Genomic DNA, 2,046 nt, shown 5'->3' on the forward strand with positions numbered 1-2,046 from the left:
AACTAAAGATGACATAGATACTTTATTATGGTATAGTATTCAAATATATGCCTGAGAAACACAAAATTTTGGCCCTTTAACCTAAAACTCCTTTGGTTTTGCTCAAATGTTAAAAATAAATCAGCTTTTTATCGCAAGGATTCAAAAAAGGACTTCAAATCAAACTTATTTAAAGAGGTGCGTAGTAAAATACAGCTTCTWTATTTGTTTTGTCTTCCAGTATTAGCATGAACTGACACAACAACCGATGATTTAACTTCTGAAACCCTCTCAAACACATAACTGATRTCAGTGAACTGAGCAGAAGAATCATATTTGTGTACTGATGTGCTGCAGTCACCTCGTCTCCACTGTATTGTTTCAGACAGTGCAGGAAGCGGCAGGTGTTCGCCAGCCAGAATGAGACCGTCTCAAAGTCATCGCCTCGTTTCTACAAGAGGAGAGAAAAAACATTTTTATTAAAACAACCTGTTTTAACCCTGTGAGGTGTTTTTATCTACTCCTAGGCTCTATCCAGTAATGTTGAAGACCTAAACGTACCTTCAGGATCTTCTTGATGCTGTTGATGGTGGATGTGAGCAGAGTGCGGACCTTCTGGTCATCGTTCAGATAGTCTGCGTGTCTCAGACACATGAACAGGATGTAGGCTGGAAGACCTGGGATCAGATTCACGGCGACACCTCGAGGCTTCAGCTCTGGAAACGCAGAGGAGGAATAGTCTTTTTTTAGATTTAAAGTTATGCTGATTTTATTATAATTATAAAAAAGGTAGACATCAATAAAAGCTTCCTTGCTGTAACGTCTTACCCAGGATGAGGTTCTTAACCAGTTTCATTTCATCCTCCTTCTTGTACTCCAGCATTCCCTGGAAGTCCTTCTCCCTGCGGGGGATGTTCACAGGGTGGATGGGCTCCTCCACCATCTGTCCTGGGGACGTCTGTCCCTCAGTCTGACCCGCTGAGGGGACACAGTTCATGTGACAGTCAGCTAATCATCTGGAGCACCGAACACGTATCGTCAGTAGAGTCTCCCATACCTCCCATCTCACCAATCCTCTTGGAATAAACTTTAAGCTGCTTCTTCAGCTTACGGATGGTCCTGTCCTGCTTCTCCAGCTGCTCCATCAGGTCCTAAAACAGACACAGGGATGAAGTGATGAACAAGACATAAAGAAACGAGGAAAAGAAATAACAAATCAGGTTAAACTTGGACTACTGCACAATAACACCCTCTAGTGGTAAAGAAGGGCAATCGAAGATTTTGAGGGTCATTTTTTTAAAATAAAGCAGTTTAAATTTCATATCTGGGAAAAAACAAACAAACAAAAGAGGGTGGAGCTAAATCAGCAATAGAGCTGTGGTGCTGATTTTCAGAGGAGGGAAGGCTGCGGGACTCAGCCGCTGTTAGAAAAGAGAAGTGTGGTGAGCTGTAAGTTAGAGCTAACGCAGTGAGTTAGAACGACACTCAGCACTGTTTTTTCAGAGGACAAAAACTTTAGTTAGTTGTCACACACATGCTGACACACACACATGTGCAAACACACACACACGCGCACACACACAGCCTCTACATACAACCATCCGTCGTAAAATGATGACTCGAGCCTCTCGGGATGCTGCGGGGTCGCTGGTCATGAGTTCCTGTCAGGTGACACCATCCACACACTGTGAGCGTGTGACAGAGCTGGACTAAAACTCTTAGCCGTTAACCCCAAACTGGCCAACATAAACAAGTAAACTGTAAATAAAAAACAACTAAAGCAGAAGCTGATTTAAAACTTCCCTTTATCCATTTCTGTACTTTTTCTTTAAAGGGATCCATGATTACCGGTAGTTGTAACATTAGACTTTATTTGATAACCATTTATTTTAACTGTAAAATAAAGACTGTAAAAATACTGTAGGATGTTTAGTTTTGTACATTTTTTTTAAATATATTATACGGACGGAGCCATTTTATTTCCACACAAAGCATTCTGGGTAAATGATGACGTGGTGCGAGGCTGCTAGCGAGCTATATCCACCCTGAAGGTTAATCTTGGACAAT

At 41.6% G+C, this 2,046-nt stretch overlaps 1 protein-coding gene across 6 annotated transcripts in view; it reads right to left on the reverse strand.

The window, feature by feature from the left end:
• myo5aa (myosin VAa) overlaps window positions 1-2,046 on the reverse strand; it is a 54,963-nt gene that overhangs the window by 6,313 nt on the left and 46,604 nt on the right. For 3 of the 6 annotated variants that reach the window (XM_014010436.1, XM_014010437.1, XM_014010435.1), the window contains 5 exons: window positions 1,575-1,640; window positions 1,037-1,130; window positions 808-957; window positions 541-695; window positions 341-430 (listed from right to left, as the gene is read on the reverse strand). In XM_014010436.1, the coding sequence (XP_013865890.1) occupies window positions 341-430; window positions 541-695; window positions 808-957; window positions 1,037-1,130; window positions 1,575-1,640 (555 nt within the window). The remainder of the gene's footprint in view (window positions 1-340; window positions 431-540; window positions 696-807; window positions 958-1,036; window positions 1,131-1,574; window positions 1,641-2,046) is intronic. The other 3 variants (XM_014010440.1, XM_014010439.1, XM_014010438.1) reach the window with 1 other exon arrangement.

The sequence above is a fragment of the Austrofundulus limnaeus genome, unplaced genomic scaffold (genome assembly GCF_001266775.1).
Source record: "Austrofundulus limnaeus strain Quisiro unplaced genomic scaffold, Austrofundulus_limnaeus-1.0 Scaffold69, whole genome shotgun sequence".
In the NCBI taxonomy this organism is placed as follows: Eukaryota; Metazoa; Chordata; class Actinopteri; order Cyprinodontiformes; family Rivulidae; genus Austrofundulus; species Austrofundulus limnaeus.